Here is a 22,350-nt window from a genome sequence, read left to right as displayed (position 1 = left end):
TTGTATAATGCCCTCTGGATTCTGTTTATCCCTGTTTACCTGTTTGATTTTGAATTTGCTCTTCGTCTCCTCTGGGTTATCCTAACATAAAATGCTTGTTATGAAACTTTTATTCCCTTGGGAATATGCTCTAGGTGAATGAAAATGGCACTTCTTTTTTTCAAAATCTGAAGGGAAAACCCCAACAATATTAATTTTGCAATACCATTTCTATAACAGGTGTTTTTATTATGCAATAATAAAACGTCTTCCCATCCAGCCTGACTCACATTTGTTTGTAATCATTGATAAGAAATTTTCTATAACTGCTTATGATCCTGTTTTATTCTTAGGCCTAGGGTAATTTTCTTAGAAAATGCTTAAAAAGAGGAATTGTGTAAGGAAAAAGTTGGAAAAAACCCGATTATGTAACTACCTTTCTAATACATTTGGACTTCATTTATTCATTCACTCATATAAAAACCAGAGATCCAGAAGACCTAAGTGTCTTTCATCTTCCAAGTAAATCACAGACTGCGAAAAATCCAATTTTTCAAGGAAAACAACAAGAAGTTTCTACAGACTGTAAGCAACAGCTAAATCAATAGGAGATGCCCTCAATGCTCCAAACCCATAATGTTTTTTATGCATGCCAGTTGTAAATATTTGAATAATCTCTCTATTTTATATCCTATGAATTGCATTTTCTTGATTGACGTCTGTGAAATAAGCCAAATTGTCTAGTGATGAGTTCTAGACAGTTAAACTAACACTCAGGTGGTGAGTATTCCTCTCACAAAATCATTATGTCAGTTCCTACTATTTGTAACACTGATCAGGCACATCAGCCAGAAATTAGTGACCTCTCAGCTGTAGGTTTGTAGCTTCAGCTTTAGATCAAATCAATATACACTCCAGTAGTGGAATTTGCCTTGCATGACTATAATAGGATTTACAGCACCTCTTTCAATGGCAAGTGGGAGTATGTCCCTTCTGATTAAATCGAAATTTTGTGTAACAAAGAGTTTAGTTCTGAACTTTTTAAAATTAATCTTCAGTGAAAACACAAATACACTATTTTTATTCAGTGGTGAAATGACTTTAAATTGATATTAATTTTGCTTTTATTTTCTTTTTATGACAGACATATGGGACTATTTCCATAATGTGCTTCTTCAGAAGTATGCTAGAGAAAGGAATGGGGTAAACGTTATCAGTGGACCAGTGTTTGATTACAATTATGATGGCCATTTTGATAGCCCTGATGAAATTAAGCAGTAAGTACATGGAAAAGCCAGAAGTCAAACTCTATATGATTTCAACTGTGTTTCCACACAAAAATCCCCTATTATGTAGAAAGACTAAGAAACAAGTATAATGAAGAATGCAGTATTCTCTTTATAATCCTACATCTGCTATTACTCATACAAGAGGAAGTGCTCTTGCAAACTGATACAGTCCCATGGAAGTTGAAGTAAAGAGTAAAAAAGCTGTGTAGTTACATGTATATCTCTATACACATGCACAGGTACATTACTTGTGTATCTCTGTACACAAGCAAAGGTACAGAGTAGTAATTAGTCTGTAGTAATTAGTTTCCCAAAATGATGCCTAGATTTTAGATTTTGGGCCTCTGCATCAGAAATGCTGGGAGAATATGACTTTTAAACTGGCAGAAGATGTACTTAAACATGATTTTCTCACTTTGATGTTGTGCTCACTCACCTGTTTGTTGTTTCTTCCTATTGTCTCGAACTGATGTATTTCACCAAAGGTCAGATTTGTGTGTTTGCCTCCACTGAATCACATAACAGGAAATGCAAAATGTAACATTCCTGAGAGGTACCTTTGAATAACTATGGCTTACACAGCTTACTGCAACATCTGACATGTTTATACATAAATTATAAAGACCAGTCATTTATGTCAGTGAATAAGGATACAAGGAAATAAAAACAGAATTAGGAAAACTTAGATTAGGGAAAATACCTTCTGAGACTAAGAGCATTTATGGAGTAGAAAGGTGCTGGGAAATCTGTACAGCTGATCTATCACTGGAGATGTTTTACTCAGGCTAGACTTGACCACATCTGACAAAAATGGTTTGAGAATGGGAAAATCAGCCTGCCACGTAGTAGGAGGGTGGAAGGGAGGAGAGACTACAACTTCCTTCCAAGCAAAATGCTGTAATACCCAGTTGACCACATAATGCTGCCTCCAGTTTGGAATAAGCATGTTTTAGTCAGCATGGTTAGGCAGTCATACGAAGAAGTATAATAATTTCAGTGATAGTGTTTTGTTCAACAAAAAAGCCTGGGAAACATTCAGCTCTTTGTACACAAGAGTGACCATGTTTGCAGAATAGTCAGAAAAGAGCAGCAAAGACATTTTCAACTGAGTATCCTAAACTGACTTCTACAGCACACAGCCACAAATCACTGTTCTGGCATTTCTCAATGGCAAGGAGTCAGAAGTTAATTTTCTCATCGCTCTCCTCCAATTCACATGGTTGAAATTCTTCATATAATGAAGGGCAAATATGATGCTCTATTCTGACTCTTCCAGATGTAGAGATCTCTGGCTCTGGCAAAATAGAGTATTAACCATATTAAACAGTCCTGTTTCAGTGAGACTGCTTGTAGCACACAGAGTAATCCATGTATGTTTGGATGTTCATAAAATAAATGGCAAGGTTGTGTATCCCATCAGGTATTTTTTTCAGTTACAAAAGAAATTTAAGTCATATAGTATTGAAATATATATATTGAGATAAATTCTATAAATTTCTTATTGCATCAGTGGTGTTAATACTTGATATCTCAAAAAATGCCTTAACTAATGTTTGTTTTGTAGGTATGTAAACAATACAAAAATCCCTGTCCCAACCCATTACTATGTGATTCTGACAAGCTGCAACAACACATCCTATACTCCACTGAACTGTTCAGGGTCCTTGGATGCTTTGTCTTTTATCATTCCTCATCGACCTGACAACTCTGAAAGCTGTGCTGTAAGTATAGTTCTATGTTCCTGTGTGCCGACGAACTTTGGGAACTGATTCCTATTGGAATTTAGTCATCCAGAGAATCTTTATCAGTCTCTGGAATTAACTCATTCCCCATGAGCTGGGAGTGAGCTGAGAGATAAAGCAATCACCAGAAGAGCAAGGAGTCCAGAGAGGTAGCTGGAAACTAATGAGCTGATAGGAAGCAAGGAAGAAGAAAGGGAGGTAAGGTAAGAGGACTGGGAAATGCTGTCACATGAGAAGGGCTGAGAGCAGCAGCACAGACAACAGGGAGATGAGGTATCTTCTTGGAAGACTGCAGGATAAACTTACTTTAGAGGTATCAGAAGACTTTGAGTATTATTTCCTTCAGTTAATAGAAAATTCCTTCAGTTGCTTATTCCACCTCTATGAGAAATTAGACAGCAGGCATTTGGATGGACGGTCCTGCAGTTAAAATTCATACTTGAATTAAATGAAATCTCTGCTTACCACTAAAAGTGTGAATCTTATGCCTTGTAGCAAACAAAATACATTATCTGAGTGTAATATGTATTGTTGAGGCAGCTGAGTGCCTATTCCACAAACTCTGGGTCAGAAGGTTCCTAAACTCAGTGTTTATATATAATATATAATATTTATTTATATCATTAAATATAACTATAACTATAAATATATATTGCACAAGTACAGCTGCACAGACTTGAATTGATCTTCACAGACAGTTTTTAGTTTATTTATGACTTTGAACTCATAACTCCAGACTGGTGCAAGCTTGCCCTACTTGGAAACAACTTCTGTGTCTCCCCATTTGTAGAGTGGATAATCCACAACTTCCCAGTGAGATCTTTTTAGAAGTTGAGAGTTGACTAATTATTAGAACGAATTAGTCATTATAGTTTAGAAATTGACTGTAATTTCTAAAGTTTAGCAGTAAGCCTCAAATCTTCTCATTTTATATTCATCATGTTTGGCAGTAACATAAATTTAATGAATCGTTTGCCTCAGAAGCAGATATTGTTAATGAAAAAGCAAATTACCAGCTGTTTGCAAAACAATCCTTGTAGTGAAAGAACAGAAAATAACATTTTGGATTGATTAGTGATTATATTTCCATTGTTTTCCTCATCTAACCAGCAACTATTCTTGCTGTCCAGCAATCAAGAGTGAGCTGCTGTAAGGACTTTTTGTGAGTTGTCAGGTGCCTGTTGCTTGACTGGCCTGAGCAGTGCAGCTAATTTGTGCTGTAACTAAAACTATCCTTATGTGTGTGTTTGAAATGTGGCTCATGCATTTTGTACTTAAAAGTCACACTTGCTATGTCAGCATAATTCTTCTTGTCTGTCACTGTGGAAGTGGAGAGGTGAGTAGAATAGACTCATTTAAATAGAATCTGCTTGATTCTATTTAAATGAGATCCCTAAAAGCAAGCCTGTAAAGATGCCTTGGAAAGCCTGAAATAAGTTTTACCAACTGGAGGCTTTTAGTCTGTCAGACCAGGTCAAACACTGGCAATTGCCTAACACTGCCACCAAACAAGAGGGCCTTTTATGTGTTTGAACATTGTTCTTGCTTGTTTTGACAGGAAAACAAGACACTTTCCGAATGGGTTGAAGAAAGAGTTCAGGCTCATTCTGCACGTGTTCGGGATGTGGAGTTGCTAGCTGGGCTTGACTTTTACCAGGAAAGAAATGACTCCGTTTCTGAGATCTTGAAGCTAAAGACATTTTTGCCAATATTTGAGACTGAAAGTATCTGATGATCTTTGGAAAAGGGGTCAGTGCTTGGAAGAAAGAAAATTTCAGTGATTTCACTGATTTCCTTGCTTAAGTATGTGGGAGTACTTTTCAAATTTGTGTTTTTCAGTTGTGTTTTGTACCAATAAAATTTGAATAAAAATGATACATAAAACTTTCTAAAGTGAATTAAATCATCATTGTTGAGCCAGGCTTTCAAAATACAGAATATATTTTTATTATGAAAAAACTAATATTTTATATTACTCTAAAAATACATGAAATAATAGATGTGATATTATATATATAATAGTAGTAGTAGTAATGATTGAGAAAAATGCAAAAGGAACATATTTTTTACTACAGAGACATCAGAACTGTGAATTGCATATAAAATATTTCTACAATGGAGTTGAAAAATAAAACACTTTGAGAGGAGTGTCTGTTTTTTTTTCCTTGTGTTTATCAAAGAGGTTATGGTTCTCTAACACAAGCACATCCTGAAATATTCTGAATTTCTCTTTCTCACTTATTAATTCCTATGGAAACATGGTCTGACTCACAAAAAGTTTGTATACAGTGCAAGTGATCATCACCCGCGTTTTCCACTTGTGTTAATTAATTATGCTAGCAACAAGTGAAATGAATGAGCTATATTCTTGTACCCTTCAGAAATCTTAAAACATTCTAAACATGAAGAGGTAAAAGAAATTCTCTACACAGAAGAATTTTGCCTTGATATTTACCTGTATTTGCAATGATTTCCAAATGCCTGGTGATAACAAAATGTTTGTGTCTATTTTTAAATAGTTAAACTTGAGATTACAGCACAAAATTAGTAATAACATCCAAAATAGATAGTCATTCTTTCTGTAGAGACTTTGTAAACAGATACTTTGTAAACAGATACTTTGTAACACTGTGCTGTATACAAATAATTGCTGAGGACAGGTAAGTAGGACAAGACAGTGGAAATTTCCAGATTATCCTAATACAAAAATGTCACCCATAATAGAGTGTTGAGATGAACTAGCCTACTACAAATCTTGCCAAGTGCATTTACAAATAATCATGAATGAATACAGCAAAAAATTGATGATTTGATTTATAGGCACAGTGAGGGCATTTTAAAGAAACATGTCAAAGCATGTTTGAATATATAAAACTAACTGTGGATTGAAGGAGCTATGTCTGCCTAAAGAATGAAACTTTAAACTTCCAAACTCTTCAGCACCAAGAATCCAAACCCACCACAGGACGCTACATTTCCCAAAGTCTTCAAGATGATCAGTGTATGCCCACACACCAGACAGAGTTTAGCAATATTGATCTTAAAATCATGATGTGGGACCAAGCTGAACATAAAGATTTTTATCTCAGTGAAACCATTACACCATCATGGAGTTGCAGTTCACCACCCTACAATGTTTTGACATCTTAAGTCTGCCTATCTAAATCAGAGACTTCTGCTGAACTGCCCCAATTAAGAACATGACTCTTTTTTCACTTTGTGGTAAATCATACCCAAACTCAAGTAAAAAAATCTACACTCTCACAGTAGAAGAGTGGGACAAAAGAATATTGATTAAATGTATAAAATAGATTTGGGTTATTTTACTCTGAAATGCTGAAAAATTCAAAAGTTAAAGTAACAACAAATAGAAAACACAAAATAAACACATAATATTTAATTTAAAAACATAATCATTCTTTGGTAATCATTCTGCTTTGTCCTGAGATTTAGGAAATTATGCTGTTTCTGGATATTTCAGATGTCTGTTTCCCAGGGGATGTGAGTATTGCTTTCCCAAACTGGTAAGCCCTTTGTTTCTGTGTTTTTCAGCCAATTCTGGAACTCCCAAAGCTGCAGTGGAAAAGCCACAAATTAATCTGCTGACTGCAAAAGCAGATATTGCCAAGTCTCTGCTCTCTGAGCCACCTTCCATGTGAGAATTAAAAATGTAAATCCTGTAAAACATGATTTTCCATAGACCATTATTTAAGCTAAGAAAACTGAGTGCTCCTGTAGACAATGAAAATCTGAGTTCTGGAGAACCTTGCTGCTTCCCTCTCTTATGCTTGGGTCCTTTTAAATTTTAGAGTATTAGAACCAAATCTCTAAGCAAATATAGAAACTTGGCACTACCTATATCTAGTCTTTTCTCTGTAGCAAGGCCGAGTAATAATGATAGAAACTAGGCAAAGGAAACAGCCTATCCTGCCCCAGAAAAGGCAGAGCAAGGAAAAGCTTAATTGATGGGGTTTTTTTAGTAAGTGCTACTGTTTCCCTAACACCACACTCTGGCTCTGTGAGACTGTCACCATATAAAACAAACCTTTTTTGTTCACTTAATATTTATTAAGTGAGACTGTCACCATATAAAACAAACCTTTTTTTGTTCACTTAATATTTTTTATAGAGACCACTAGCTTTCTGTCAGTACCTCCCTGAAGTAGTTTCAAAGCTGAGTGCAGACATTGAAGTGGCACAGAATACCCTTTACCTTGGACATCCTCCCTTAAGTGTCAATGGATAAATATCGAAAGGGCTGTTTTAAAAAATTACCTCCTGCACTGGTCCTGCAATGTTTGTACATAGGATGATGGGATTTTTCATGTGCAATTGTGTGTAAGTACAGATTTTTTTTCCTGTCCTTACTGTGCAGTGAGGGAGTTACTACCTTTGGGTGACAGGCTATCAATAGGAAGGCAAGCAAACCTATCATGCCTAAGCAAAAGATTGGAGCCAAAGTCTTGAGAAAAGTGGAGGCTCAGAATTGTCCTCTTAGAGCACCACTTGCCCATCCCACCACAATTTCCCTGGGGAGGGAGAAGTGAACACTACTGGCTTGACTTTCCTTACCATAGTCTGAAAGTGGCAAGAAATGCAAATCCTTCCCAGACCCTGAAGCATGAACCAAAGAACAGGAGTGCCTATGAAGGATGAAAAGTGCTGGGTGGAATTCAGATCGGTATGGTCAGAGTCCAGGACTTTGGACAGCTTTGGGTTTGACATAAACCAGACTTAAAGCAGAAGTGCCAAGGACATCAATTGCTTTAATGTACATTAAGGAGACTTGGCAACTCATGCGTCCCATAAACCAACCTGCCCACTGACCAGGAAGATCAGCCACAGCCTGCTTTGCTTGTAATGGTTGGGAGTTGGAAGGAGAGTTGTAGAGAGCTTTTTGGATAATTGGTTAGCTGAGAAAAGACATTTTGATGTGATACCGATGGATAAAGATAGGGGAAACAAGCTGGAGATTATGTAACTAGTGTCTAATCACTGACAAAGGTCATAGTGACCTTCGCTGAAACGGGAAGACAGGGGAGAAAATCGCTTGCCAGAAAATGTAGATATCCTAGGTAGAAAAGCTAGAAGAATGCAAACATAGAAACAAAATAATCATTAGAGCATTAGAAGTAGGTGTCGTTGATCTAAGTGTGCTTTAACCAATAATGAGCTCAGCTTTTGCAATATGTATAAGCTTCATTAACACCAATATAAATATGTGTGAGCTTTCAATAAACTTTGAGATTTGCCATTCACGCATATTGTGTGAGGCATTTCTTCCGCCGTTCACGACAGAGAGTGAGTGGTTCCTAAGACTGTCTGCAAAGAAGTGCATTTCTCCTGGTTTTACCATATGTGAGAGAAGCACGGGTGGGAGGAAGAGTACTTTGGCTTTCCAAAGGCTTTCCAAAGCAAGATGAAATTGCAGAGCTTTGTTTGGTGTCAAGCTTGCCTCTTATCAGTGAGTCAGATTGCTTCCTAACAGATGGAACAACTCCCTGAAGGGATGAGTGGTTTTGCACAAGATGAGGGACTTAATAGAGTGGTGTTACAAGCCAAGAGGCAGGGCACTAGTGGAGGCAGTATAGACCTCTAGTATCTGCTGAGCAATGGCAATGCATCAAAGGTCCAATGCTAAGGTTTGTGCTCTTTCAGAATGCTGTTTGAAGCATTTTATATATTGCTCTGATTTTTTTGTTAGTGGCAGAATACAAGCCTGTTATTCTGTAGGCAGGATTAAAGTTTTCTTGTAGTCCTGCAGTTCAGATATGTCAGATTTTTTGTATGAGCCGCTTAACACTCATCAGCACAGATGAAAACTGTGTCAGTCAACTGTAAGCATAAAGACTCAATTTGATCAACCAAAAAAAATTCCATAACAACTATGGGAACTAACAATCTTTCTGTCTTTCTCTTCATATCACATACAGGTCATAACACAGAATTCTCTCTCAAATTTCAGAAGTAACCAGCTCTCCCAGGTAAGAAGGAGGATTTACAGGAAATTGCTGAGAAAAAGTATTTTGAAAAAGAAAGCTCTGTTTGATTTTTAGGCAACCTAGTCAATGTAATTTCCTTCTATTCAGCTGTGCTGGTTTGGACTTTTCCCTCATTCCTATTTGTTGTCAGGGGAAAAGCTGATGGAATTGTGTCTAACTACCAAAACTACATCTGTGCATACCATTTCTATAATCTCTAGAATATCCAAAAGATATCCCCATCAGCCAAGAATGCAAAATATGATTTGGGAATGATGGTAAGTTTTAATTTCTCATTATTAATTTCTCCTTCATTTTAGGCAAAAGGATGCCTTTTCTGCATCTGCGAACACATTTTCATGAAGTAGAATATTCCAAGAGTTTGTTGCCCTCCTTCCCACTCTTCCCCGAGGGGCATTGTCTGCTTCTTTTCATCTCACTAGTTAATATTCTTTTTAATTTTTTGTTCAGGTTACAGATGCTGGATATCTCCCTAGCACCATTAAGCATTACAAATGAATCTTCAGTTACAAAGAGGAGGAAGTTCAGGAAAAAAAAAATCACTGTCTGAATGCAGAAAAAACCAGAATATTGAAATTTTTGTTCCTTTGTGTTTTTAAAAGCTTAACTGCAGACCCATGGGAAAGGTGAGTTCAAGCTGTTGCTTACTCTAATTCTTTCCACAGAATGAGAAATCTTGCCTCATTTCCTTTACTCAGTTACGAGTTAGATCACATTTTATGTGGTATGCAACTCAATCTTATGAGTAGTACAAAGTTTTGGAAACAGTTTAGCTACATAGGCTGAGGAAACATGATATAAGTTCATATTTGTTTCACTAAATTTTTCTTTTGTTTCAGAAAATTTTAATTTGTGAACATTTCCAGCAATTTTCAGGTGCTGTTCAGTGTATCAAACTTGTTCTTGGTGGTTTGGCAGCAAATAATTCCCTGTAATCTTGACTCCTAAAGGTAGTGTCAGACAGAGTGACAGCAAAGAGGATGCTGTCTGATGGGAAGGGCGATGGCAGGGAGGCGAGTTTCTAAAAGGATCAGTAATTTTTGCTCAGGAAAATATGGGCTGTGGTGGGCACAAGGACTGGTCAGTGACTTCTCTTTGTAGTTGACCTACAATATTGGGTAGAAGAAGAAACCACCCCTCCTGAGGTTTTTTGTGTGGCATGTTACTGGCTGTGTCTAATGTCTGACATCTTTCCCATGGTTCCTGCTCATCATTTTTCTTGCTCTAATGTGTGTCTTTGTCTCATACCAGCCCCAGTTGTGTTTCTCCCCATCACCTGTGTCTCAGTGTGATCTTTGTCTTATCCAGCTGTTGGCACTTGCAAGGAAAGAAGTCTCAACTCCTTTCTCCAACTTGGCCCTTAGCATATGGCTCATGTGCCAAACATGCAAACCAACTTCCTAAACCAATAATTTGGAATAAAGCCAATGTGACAACTAATTTTATGCTCAGTCTTTGGGACTGTGATCACAGCCACCCATGCTCTCTTGGACCAGAAATCATACTCTTTCTGCAACTCAGGATGTTCAGAAAGCTAAGTGTAGAAGTGATGAAATTAGTCATTAAAATCACAGTTTTTGACAAAGGAGTAGAGTGAGCTATGGGAAACCCATAAATAAGCATTTTTCCATCACAAAAAACTTTAACATTTTATGATAACTTGCATGACATCATAACTGTTCTCTGAGGTACAGATTTAATTTAATGTACTTGTATAAACACCCTTAGATAGAAAATTTCTTTTGGTCTGAATGACTTGTGTTTGAGAACTTCTAAGTAAACACCATTGAATGAGAAATGCTGCAAAACTGTATGTTACAGAAGTTTATTTATTTTTATTTTAATGTCTTCCTCACGAGCAAATGCTTAAGAGAAATTATCCAGCAGAAATGTTGTCAGTGGTACTGCCAATGGTTCTATCCATTATTAAAAGCTACCAAATATTACCAAAAAATCATAAAAGCAATGTGAAATCTTTATATAGAAAAAATACAGTAAAATATTTTTGTATCTCGCATAATAAGCAGCATATATTTCAAAGTAGCAGGGAGAAATTGCAACCCGCTGTTAGTGCAATTAGGGAAAGTTCCGTATTTCCCAGCTGTGAATAACCTAAACAACCATGGGCATAATGCTGCAATATTACTTGACAAATTTGCTAATTGATTGCTGCAAAAAAATGGCACCTTTTGAAACACAATTGATACATGACATAAAATCAAAAGGAAATCTGAATAATTCAGGAACTTTATGAAACCCATGGTAAGAGAGATTATATTTTTTCATAGGAATTGGTTTTCTACTTTCTCTTACATGTTTCTCTACTGTGATTAATGCAGAATAACTTCACTGTAAAATAGAAGTGAACAAAGTTTGTTCTGGCTGAAGCTTCTGCTTTATGAATCACTGAATCCACAGTCTATTTCTTGTCCAACCAAGCTGCACAGCTATTCTGGACAGCTATAGCATGGGATAATGACATATGGGACATGACACATCAGTGTCCTGTTTATGCTCAAGGTTTTTCCTGTGTGGCATCTTGGTTTGTGTACTGAGGTTTGAGGTTAAACTGAAGAAAACTGTGATTTCCTCCTCATCTCTGATAATCCATATGCTTTTTAACTGTTCAGTGTCCTTTTTGAGCTACTGTCAGCTTGTACTTATTACTTTGAATGTAAATGAGGTGTTCCATGTGTATTGGTGTTTATATGGCCACGGGGGCTTGGCTGCACTGAGGAGCTGTGGTGATGCCCCAAGGGCCAAGTAGGGGAGAGAAAACAAATAATGGCATATTTGTTTCTTCAGATATTAATTCTGAATGGTTTCACATGTAGCTACTTATGGGTTTGGCCAACTCAGACCAGGGGGCACAAAGATTGTGTGTAGGCCTGGGATGACCATCACTGGCAGTGAAACTTCCAGTAACATGATCTCAGTCATCCTGAAGCCTGTACAGAGTGCACACAGGGCTTCAGAAAGCTCTTATGTAACAGAAAACTTGCTTCAGATTGAAAAAGGGTGTGATTGCCATTGGTGAAACTTCCTGTCCTGGATTGCCAGTAGCTAAACAGCTTGACAAATAGTGATCCACATGGCTTTCAGTGGTGGTCGTTGGAGGTAGAAACAGAGTAGTGCTCATGTAAGGCTGGAAAATACATACTGATGATAAATTTTTGTTGTTTTTTAGTACAAGAAAGAGACTCCAAAATGAAAGGAAGCCCTCTAATTCCATATAGATGTAAGGTGATTTCATTTTGGAGCAGAAGCAAAGGAAGACTCTGATATCATATGGAAAATTAAATTCCTATATGCTTACCTACTTTAATCTCTTCACAAACAACAAGAGATTTTAAAACATTTTTTGCTTAGCAAAGAAAACCCAGAATCTGAGAGGAGAACTACTCTTTCTGGTACTGCTAGGATGATAGTGATGAACAGCAGAGAAAGAAAGAAAAGAAAAAGAGTAGTTTATGATATAGAAAAATGTTAGCATGAAATAATAAGAACGATACATAAATTTGCTAGCTGTAGATTACAACTGGAAATCAGAAGACAGATTCTCACCAGTAGGCTTCTGGAACATCTATTCTATGAAAATTGCAAGGGATGAAGAAAAATACTTTAAAGTAAAGAGGTTGGTCAGCCTCTGAATCAGCCTGAATTACACAGTTACCCACAATAGCAAGCAACTGCCTCAATGACTCACTTGGGCCTGTGCTCTTTGCCTCAGTGAATAATGATTAAGTGAAAGAAAAAAAGGCATTTTTACTTTAGGAAGATAATGCAAGACCTGTTCAGTTGAGACAGTGATTAACTATGTTTAACAGATTAATTAACACCTCAAACCCTTGCCAACCAGTAACTGGAGAAACTTGCCTGGGTTTACCGCAATTTAAATAAAAAGCATCTGTGTGGCCAGGATTTGTATGAGCACTGCTGGTGCTGCCATTTCATCAGTCCTAGCTCATGCTCTGCTTTGGTTGCTTGTGAATCATATTCCTGAACATGTGGATAGGAAAACTGTGTTCCTTACTTGCTTTACTTCCAGCTGTGTTTGTGAGGTTGGGAAGAATGAAAGGAGATGTCATGCTGGGCCAGAAAATGTCTGCAGAAAGTGCTTTTGACTAGCTAGGAGGAAAAGGGCATGGATAGAGTTGGTCAGAAAAAGCTTAATAAAACTTATTTGGGTTTTGGTGGTTTTTTTGGTGTTGTTTTTTTTTTCTTTTTTCTTTTTCTTTTCCTTTTTTTTTTCTTTTTTCTTTTTATAATGAATTAGTCAGATCCATGAAATTAAATAATTTTGCAGAGTCTGAATTTGCTTTCAGTGGTGTCCTAATACAACAGTGTCAGCCAGACAATTTTCAGAACAAGATTAGATGCCAACACATCATCTCCGTGACTTTTTCTTTCAGGCTTCTCCAGAGCTGAAAAACAACCCGCAGTCACTGAATCCCGGCTGAGAGCCATATTGCTCCATGGCCTGCTGAGGTGACAAAATCCAGAGCTGGAGCAGCTTGCAGGCATGAACTTGATGCCAGATTTTGTACAACTTGAGTCTTAATAACCAACCTGCTACTTTTTTTGTTGTTTTTCTGTCTGATGGGTCCCCACACCTGAAAGATAGCTCTGACCTGGTGCAGGATGTGAGAGGTTTTGAAGTCCTAAAAATTCCCTGAGGGCAGGAAATTTTTTCCAGTGCAACATTTCTGCCATGACTCTCCTCTTCAGCACATCCAAAACTCATGCTGTTGTCCTTGCCAAAATCCTATTCCAACTCCTCATAAGAAAACGATCTATGAATTTTTGTTGGAACATATACAGAGACTGGGCAAGGCAGCCTGGCTAAAAGGACAACAGGCACATGATGGAGGATGTGGTCTGCTCAGAAACTTTAATGTCAGAGAATCTGCCTTGCAGGTCATTTCTATTTATATCTACTGACAACAGTCAGAAGATAGAGAACAACTGCAGGAGCCCATAGGCAATTATACTTATTAAACACCCGAGATGTGAGATATGATGAGTGAGTGACTATAAGGTGACTATCCTAATAGCTTGGTCCCCATACCTTTTGTTATTTTGGATGCAGGATGCAGCAGTTCATCACTGTTCATCAGTATCATTATTTGATTAGTGACAGAAAACTACTTAACTCTTATGCTAGGATGCTTGACCTGCCTGTTTTATCATTTGCAGAGTTCCAGAGTAGTTGAAAAAAATATTCTACCTTTCTGTCCACCTTTCATTTATCTAGTGGATACCCAATGCATAAGATAAACACCAATTGCTGATATAGAACCTCAGAAAAAAGATCAGAGGAAAATTTTTTTATATGCTTGAGCTGATGCATAAGGTAAACTGCTAGGATGGGGCTTTGGATTTTTATACCATAAAGGGGAAGAATGACGAGATTTACTGCCTTGTCGCTTTTAACATTAAAAATGTTGGTCCAAATTCTTTTCATGTAAACCATGCAAGGATTCACTATTTATGTAGTTCATAGGCCACAATAAATGCTCACTTGTCTCTGTTCCACATATAAAACTTGTAAAAAGATTGATGTGTGACATGTGCTTTGAGGCTTTAAGCTGGCATACAGAAGTATAGTAATATCTTCCTTGCTTCCTCAAAATTCATTCCATTAATATCTATCTTTCAATAATTAGTGGGGAATCTGAAAAATAAAAATACTTGCTACCATGTAGGCTTTTGTAAACAAAGTGCAGGTTAGATGGAGTACAAGGGCAACAGCACTGCTGTGACTCACCATTATTGTTTGGGATTCATCCCGCCTTATTGCCTGGTGCCACCTGCTTAGCTCTTTTTTGAAACTGGTGGTTGTGATAAGAGACCAGGTCACAGTGGGAACTCCAGGTGCTGGTCTTGTGTGAGTCAGTCTCCTTATCAGGTCGGTCTTCCTGATTGATCTCAGGTTGTTGAGTTGGATTTCCTCCTGAGAGACATGAAAAGTGAGAGGTGTTGGGCTCCTGTACTATATATTGTGCTAGTAAAGAGGGCTGCAAAAAGAGCCAGAGGAAATTTCTCTGTGAGGTATCATGCAAAGAAACTATGACTTGTCTGCATGGAGAAATTGTCTGTGTTGTTTCTGAGAAAAAGTCTGCATTTACTGAATCCTCTTAGACACTCCCATTGCTCTCTAAGAATGCCAGGAAGAACATGGAGCTGTGCCCACAGTTTTCCTTGTTTCATAATTCTTTGTACATGAGCTGAAAGCCCATGGGGCATGGTGGATTGCTAAACCAGAAGAATATGGGCAATGACTTCTGACTCTCAATTAAAGCACATTGTTACTTCATCTAAAGGAACTGGTTGACCTATCCCTCTTCTCCATGGAGAGCAATGAAAAATATACTCTTGACCTCTTTCTAAATAGGCTAAATTAAAACCAGATTTCGAAGTTCAAAATATAAATTCTTGTCTAGCTCTTTGTTGAGCAGTTCTAACAGTGTGTTACAGGGCATCTTACATGAGCCAACTTGCTGCCAGTGAGTGCTACCGTGGTTATCAACACTAAACATTTCCAATGGGGTAACTAACAGGGGAATGCCTTAGCACAAATGATGTGCCACATTCAAAATGCCAGCAGTCACCACTGTTGTTATGATTCCTCTGCAAATTATTCTGCAGTTCAGAAGATAAGAGTAACTTTCAGGGTAACTACGCTCAACAACCCCACAGTTAGTTCTAACACCCTGAAAGAACTACAGAAAGATGCCTTCCAAAGACAAGCAAATCTTCCTAGACAAACTGATTTACCAAGAACTTGTAAACTATGTTTTTAACATATCTGGTATATATAGCTCTTGGAACTTTCCATGAAAAAGGAACCCCAGATAAAAATAAACATTAACTAAAAACACACCATGTTTCTTTCTGGGGTGAGGATAAAATGATTTTAGACACCACTAACATCCTGGTTGAGTCAATTCAACCTCCCTAAAGTCAAATACATAGTTTGGGTTGAACATGTTAGTTTTTAAACACTGACAGTCTTAAGAAATCCTACAAAAGCTGATGATAAAATCAGTTTGGTTTTTTTACTTCATATCTTCTCACAAAAATATGAAGAGAAAACTTAATGTAAAAATTGGCTTTTAAGCTTTGCTCTGGAGGAGTTGTCTGTCTGGTAAATTTCATACATCTGCCTTTTGAGATATTTTTCCTTTTTTTCCAGCTTCTAAGTCCTCGCAGGAAGAACTCATACGAGAAGGCAACACTGTGCATTACCTACAGTGCGTATCCTAGAGTGAGTGATGTTTAGCTGAGATTTTCTCTCTCATAAGTGATGGACTACTGAGAAACTGGGGACAAACAAGTTTCACCAAGGGAAGCAAATATGAAATGAGCAAATCTTTCACTGACATCTCAAGATAATCTGGCTGTGACATGTCCACATAGGGGAATTACTGATTTAGTTTAATGTAGACATCTGCAAAAAAAGTTTGTTAACACACTTCACATAAATGATTTAGGAGTTTTATAAGGGATGATTAACTCTAGTCCTCAGAAGATTCATTTGCAAATTTAGCTGAAACAAAGAGTGAATTGAGTAGTGAATGGGCTCAAGAGCCTGCTGCCTGAAATAGCTAGTGCTGTCTTCAGGTCAGCAGAGGCTTGGCTGCTGTGTTTATTAATGACCTGCTTTTTGTTATTCTGCATCCTGAATAGATGCAGGAGTATTGCCTTCCACTTCACCTATGGGCTACAGGGAGATATGAAAGGAGAATAGTAGAGACTGGAAGGTTTATGTTTTTAGTATTCCTTTTTACTAAATTAAATTTAGTATTCCTTTATACTAATTGTGCTGTCAGTATTGACTATGTGTGCCTTCAGGACTGGTTTAGCACAGATTCCCTAGATGAGGTCTGTCAGCATCACCTGTAGAGTTCAGTTCTCTTTGTGACTCTTAAAAGCAGACTCAAATTCTGCTCTGAAAGCAGAGCAATGGGTTGAGTTTCAATGGCAACAAGAATATGGGCAATGACTTCTGACTCTCAGTTAAAGCACATTTTTACTTCATCTTAAGGAATGCCCTACCCCTTGTGAACTTCTGGCCTTCTGAAAGGTAGGGCATTCTGGGATACATAGACCTTGTAACAGACTTGGAAGAATGCACTTCCTGGTATTCCCCAGAGTTGGAAATAGCTGTACTTCCTGACACCTAGCTCCAGTGAATCTCTAGACAGTCTTTTAATGATGCATGGGTCAGGCATAATATGCCCAGGCCATAAGGTGGCAGGGATTCAGCAGCAGGCACCCTGCTGAGACTTCATGCAGATTCTCCAAAAATATTTATTTAAGGATGTGTTGTTCCCCTTGGTGGGCTTTATGCCTGGGACATGTTCCAGAAAATGGTTTCACTTTATAACTCTGGAGCAGCTTTGCCGGAAACAATTTTTCATCCTTTTGTACTTTTATAAATATTTCTAGTATCGGCTTTTGTAAACATGGAAGAAGCAAATAATGGAGCCCAAAAGAATAATACAAAAATATTCTCCCGGAATTTGCCTGGTTATTTTTTTGTCATGAGATCCTAAGAGGAAGTAGCACAGGTTAGTTGGGTGACAAAACAGAGTTAAAGACTGCAGGTTTGAGGGAGTACTGTGAGCTCGGGTGATGGTCACTCCCACTCACACTGTTTGGAGATGGGAGTGTGAACATCTGCTGTCACAAGACCATGTTCACTTGCTTGGTGGATTTTTCTGCATGTGCATCATGTCAGAAGAAGCACAGAAGCAGAAGGGGTGAGCAAGAGGTGTGTGTCAGTGAGCAGCTCAGGCATAGACTGACTTGGAAGTCCAAGGATAAGCATTTTTTTCTGACAGTTAACAACATGTAAGACTTGAATGATAGATAATTCCATTGGAAAAATTAGTCTCCCTTAGAAAACATTATTCTAATCAGCTTTCTCAGAGATTATTAGCTCTAAAATTCATGTTTTGTTCAAATTTTATCTACAGATGTTATTATTAAACAGTGTTTAAGCTTTCAAAAGTGTTTGTGTAGAGGATTGCTCAGGATTGCAAAACCAGCTGTCCAGTAAAGGCTATGATGGTCAAATCTTCAGAAACATGGAGTATTTATTGCTGTCACAGTTCTGAAGAACAGAAACACCACAACTATTCAAATTACTTGGAAGCTTTATGGATGTCCTTTTTATGGAGAGGAAATTTGATCAAAACAACAACATTTTTTCATTAGGTGTTTTGTTCTATTGAATTGGATCATCTGTTAAAATGCTTGCACACAACGTACTAAATTTCAGATGGATGAGAAATAACACCTACATTTCTAAAAAACAAAGATAAAACTTCCCCCTTTCTTTTCATCCAGGTACTCCCCTCTGTCCATCCACTCCTCCCTCCCTCTTCAAGATCTTTGAGTTTTATCTCTTGAGTTTTGCAGCTGGCCTTAATATTATACTTTTCAAGTGTAACATTAATGTTAATAATGTTAATATTGATGTTAATAATGTTGAATTCCCATCTTACACCTTCTTTTTTTCTTTAAGAGCACATGTTTTTACTCTTCTTATGCCTGCATGTAGTATTTTATTTTTGTGTATTGAGTAATACCGTATTTGAAAATTCCAGATGTTTCCTTAAATGTGCAACAAGTTCCTGGATCATTTGTTGTTTATTGAAACGCCGGAAGAAACAACTTGCATTGTGAAAATCACTTTTTTTCCCCATCTAATTCAATTCAGCCTGACTTAAAGCATCATTCCAGGTATTTTTTAGAATTAAAGATTTCTTCCAGAATCTTGTTTTGATGACATTTTAGTAGGTTCATATGAAATAGGTTGTGTTCCAGCAGTGAAATATAAACTTGGCATTCCATGCACTTGTTTCCAGTAAAAAGGTAGTGAATGCCAATGCCTGTAAGCTGTTGAAAAGGAGACATGCAGTATCTGAATGGTAAAGCTATATAGGACATAGAACTATATATAGGACATAAAACTATACAGGACATAGAACTTCCTCAAATTACATTGACCTACATATTTTACATGGTGACAACAATATACTAAAATTTAAGGAGGTATTTCTTCACTGAAAGTTAGCATGCAAAATTTTATACTACAGGATGGGGTAGATCTTAAAATATGTATGTGTTGAAGAAGTGGTTAGACATGATGAAAAATTATCTCGAACAGTATTTAGCAGGAGATCTTCCCTCTGGCTCAAAAATCTTCTCAGCTGTAGGTCTTTGACCACTGTCTACACTAATTAAATAGAGCAGTTGTTGTACTTCTAGGGATGAAATAAAAGTGGATTTCAAAACTGGTCATATGACCTAGAGTATAAGTTTGTATGGAGCTGCTGGATGTCCATTGCTAAAATCCTTATGCATTTTTTTCAAATCTCTGCCTTCAACTATCTATTTTGAAAGCCTTTTTTCTTCCCATTCTGGTTTGTGTTGAATCTTGTTCATTTAAAGATGTCAAAAATCAAGGAGAGGTAAGGGGATATCTAGCTTAAATTGTAAGACAACACTTAACTTGTGAAAGAATATTTAATCTTTAAATCACCCTCTAGCTGCAGTGGATGTTGCAGCACCTACACTATTGCTTTGCTCTGGACTCCTCCCAGATTGATAAGCACTGCTTTTAATATTACTACAAGCACCACTGCATTAATCTTTCAGGTCTTCAAGAAACCACTCAGGTGTTTAATACTGTATTCTTCCTCCCTCCTCCCCCTTTTTTTTTTTTTTTTTTTTTTTGTGAACATCCTACAATTTTTCCAGCATAGGTACTAAGTATTCTTCCTGATAATAGGCTTGACTGTGCAAAGCACTTAGATATGGTTGGCAGATTAGGTATTGAAATTGTGTTTGCTAGAGAGATTATGCTGAGAAGAGCATAAAGAATGTCTGCTTGGTTAGCATTAAAGTATGCAAGCATCTTATAGTCTGCTTCCCAACAAATCCTGCCAATATGTTGTCATCATATCAGGATTTTATAGTTTAAAGGAGTATAGGCATTTTTTCTAAAATCAAATAGAGGCATTTTTATATACCTTAGAGAGACAGGAAATCACTGTGAAGCAATTATTTCCTATTGCTAAAGGACTTTTCATATTTTTCTTCTACTGTTGCCAGCTATCAAACAACCGTTGTGTTAACAGGTATTAAATTTCCAGTAATATATGCCAAACTAAGACTGAAAGGAGGAACAATTATGCCATTTTTCAATTATACAGGAAGTATTAAGTTATCAGCTTGTTATCTAGAGATTTTTTTTTTGAGACCAGCAAAGCAACCAAAGAATTAGTAATTATTTGCAAAAATTATTTTCTTTCTGCACTTATTAAAAGGGGCATGCTGGGGAGTAAAATTAACAGATTTTGAAGCAAGTAGTTATAAAGAACCAATTAATTTTTCCTGACAAAGAGGCATCTTGATGCTAAGTTCAGAATCTGAGACTTGCAACATGTGCCTTGAAACTCTAGTTTGCCTTTGTGTCTTGGATCTCTGCTTGGTTATGTGCCATCCCTAGACACAAACTGTTCAGTCCACACAGTTTCATATGCCCATAAATGCTATGGGATTTCTGACTTCACCTTAGGCATTACTCCCAGAAGTAATAAGAGTTTGGAGATATACCTCCAGTTTCATTTGTTCCTTTCACTAAGGACTTCTTGCATTTTTATAAAGTTTTAGACACATTTCGAATGCTAAATAAAACTACCCATAAGGATATTTCAGAAACTACCGTAACTGCTAATTTTTCAATGATTTCCAGACTAGTTTACAATGCAACACTCACACAACAAGAGAAGTCCTCAGAGCAGGGGCTGAGAAACAGCTTCAATTAGCTCCTATAAGGTAGAGTCCAGTGTAAGACTGAGCAGCAATGGTCATGAACAAGCAGCTTCAGACTTTCCTAGGGCTCCTGGTCTTCTTCATGGTTACAGGAATTTTGCTGCGGATTAGAGGCAATGCAACAGGAAATACTTGCCACAACCACCAACCACTGGTTTTTATTGCAATGCAAGGGTCAAGACTCAGCCAGCCAGGAGCTGATTATCACTGGCAACCTCACAAGATGATGCTCCTCTGCCTGCAAACTCAGTCTGTGCCCCTGCTGTGAGAGCAGCAAGGGCCTCCAAACTCTGGCTGGTGCAAATGGATAGTCCAATCATGCAACATGGTGCAAGTTACCAGCTCCTAAATGGGCCACAGCCCCCTCACACACAGGGGCTAGATGAGAGAACTTGGTGTTTGCTCAGGTCTTTCCAAAAACAGACATTTGGTGGAGACTTTGTCGAGGTGAAAAATGCAAGGAGAAAACATCACAAGCTGTGACATGCAGCAGCATGGAAAACTTCCCGTGTTTACCTTTTTCTCCTACTACATTATTTATGTTTGTTTATCTTTGCTGCAGCCACTAAAAGCTGAAGAGCAAATTAAAATTGATAATCTCTGATGACTCCCTTCACAGATAAGGCCTGCAAACATGAAGCTGGTGTTACTGCTATTCTCCCTTGACATTTGGTTGGGCAGCTTGATTCAGTTACTGCTGGAGCTGGCAGCTGCCCTCACTTCCTCAAAAGCTTCCTCAGTCTCTGTTGAAATGGCTGCAGACAATTTTTGGAATTTGGATTTGCAACCTCAGTAATCTCTGCTATTAATTTGTTGCACAATGATGTCTTTTGTCACAGATTTATTAAAATGGTATTGAGTGCTATTTAACAACTTCACCCCAAAGAGACCAAGCAGATGTGGATTTTTGAAGGTTTAATATTGGGAATATTTTACCTCTTCCCCCAGTAGTCAATAGATTTATTCAGATATATTTCAAATATTCAGTGCCAAAACTTAGTCCTTTTTGGTTTTCCAGATTTGCTTGTCTAGAGCACTTTGACATCTTGTCAGTCAGCTGAAACGAGCTTACTTCTCACAGTTAGGTTAATTATTTTCCATGCTGGTTAATTATTTTCCATGCCTAGACTGAAGTACCTTGACTACTTGTACTGTCACAGAAAGAAATTTACAAAATTTATGCTGTTTTATGAATATTTGTACACAGAAGAGTAAGTGTTAAAGAATAGTTAAAGGTTAATGAATGAACAACTCAGAAGTTAGCTCCAGTTGCAGAATATCCTTTCTTTCTATGGAAAAGAAATATACCTTTTTGTCTGCAATGTAGTTATACATAATTGTCATTGAATCATCATTTACAATATGTGCTATTCAAATTTTTGAGTGGGTGATACTTTGGACAAGAAAGATTTGTATTTGAATTACAATTAAAAAATCTTTCTACATGCAAAAAGAAGGAAATAAAAAATGAAACTTAATTTATAAAAAAAC

The 22,350-nt window shown here is 37.3% G+C and overlaps 1 protein-coding gene across 1 annotated transcript in view; it reads left to right on the top strand.

Moving 5' to 3' along the window:
* The window catches only part of ENPP3 (ectonucleotide pyrophosphatase/phosphodiesterase 3), a 35,125-nt gene extending 30,222 nt beyond the window's left edge, over positions 1-4,903 (top strand). The window contains exons 23-25 of the mRNA XM_071436522.1: positions 1,124-1,256; positions 2,833-2,989; positions 4,569-4,903. Of these exons, the coding sequence (XP_071292623.1) occupies positions 1,124-1,256; positions 2,833-2,989; positions 4,569-4,742 (464 nt within the window). The 3' untranslated portion in view covers positions 4,743-4,903. The remainder of the gene's footprint in view (positions 1-1,123; positions 1,257-2,832; positions 2,990-4,568) is intronic.
* The last annotated feature ends 17,447 nt before the right edge of the window (positions 4,904-22,350 follow it).

This window comes from Agelaius tricolor, unplaced genomic scaffold, assembly GCF_023055355.1.
Source record: "Agelaius tricolor isolate 1412-34295 unplaced genomic scaffold, bAgeTri1.0.p SCAF_1, whole genome shotgun sequence".
NCBI lineage: Eukaryota > Metazoa > Chordata > Aves > Passeriformes > Icteridae > Agelaius > Agelaius tricolor.
Note: the sequence above shows the minus strand (reverse complement) of the source record. Positions and strands in the feature narration are given on the sequence as shown.